The sequence below is a fragment of the Primulina tabacum genome, chromosome 5 (genome assembly GCF_025594145.1).
Source record: "Primulina tabacum isolate GXHZ01 chromosome 5, ASM2559414v2, whole genome shotgun sequence".
NCBI lineage: Eukaryota > Viridiplantae > Streptophyta > Magnoliopsida > Lamiales > Gesneriaceae > Primulina > Primulina tabacum.
The window spans coordinates 41,001,238-41,001,991 of record NC_134554.1 but is presented as its reverse complement, the minus strand read 5'-3'; the positions used below and the strand labels follow the sequence as shown (position 1 = coordinate 41,001,991).

Sequence of the window (754 nt, the reverse complement as noted above, 5' to 3'; positions counted from 1 at the left end):
ATGGAGCCCGGAGAACAGACAAATTCTGATACCGGAAGTGCTGAAAACGACCCACAGCCGGAGAAAAGCAACGATGAAAATACCGGTGTCGGAAGATCCTACGGCTGCACTTTCTGCAAACGCGGCTTCACGAACGCGCAGGCTTTAGGTGGGCACATGAACATACATAGGAAAGACAAGGCCAAGGCTAAGCAGAAGAATCAAGAGGAGCCCTCGTCCAAGAACACGAAAACGAGCGAAGATCACGCGAGTTCAAGGTCTAGTTTTGGCCAAGTACTACCTGTTGATCGGCCACAGCAACGAGAGCATCGTAGGCCTGTGGATAACTATCAAGATTACTTTTTATCATCAAACCCTAGTTTCCTATCTGCAAATTATCGGAGTGGCGTGCCGTTTTGGAGGCTAGAAAATAAGGAAGATGGTAAAAAAGATGAGAACCTGAGTTTGAGGATTGGATTCCCTCCTGCTGCTGAAGAGGGAAGAAAGGAAAATGAGGAGAAAGACGATCAAATCGATTTAGAGCTCCGGTTGGGACACAATCCGTGATCGAACCGAGCTCCCCTACATTCTAAATCTTCTCCTGTATACATATATTTCTGCTTCACTAAAGCATGTTTCTTACATGCTTTATATACACTGATCGGATATTCATCGTCTCCTATGATTTTACGAGACAAATTTCTAATAAATGTTTCAGAAGATGCAGACAAGGCTAAGCAGAGGATGCAAACGAACAGTAAGTTTCTAATATTTC

The 754-nt window shown here is 44.3% G+C and overlaps 1 protein-coding gene across 1 annotated transcript; it reads left to right on the top strand.

The window, feature by feature from the left end:
- LOC142544479 (transcriptional regulator TAC1-like) lies at positions 1-546 on the top strand. Its single transcript, XM_075651523.1, has one exon. It carries the CDS (start codon positions 1-3, stop codon positions 544-546), a length of 546 nt encoding a protein of 181 aa, XP_075507638.1.
- The last annotated feature ends 208 nt before the right edge of the window (positions 547-754 follow it).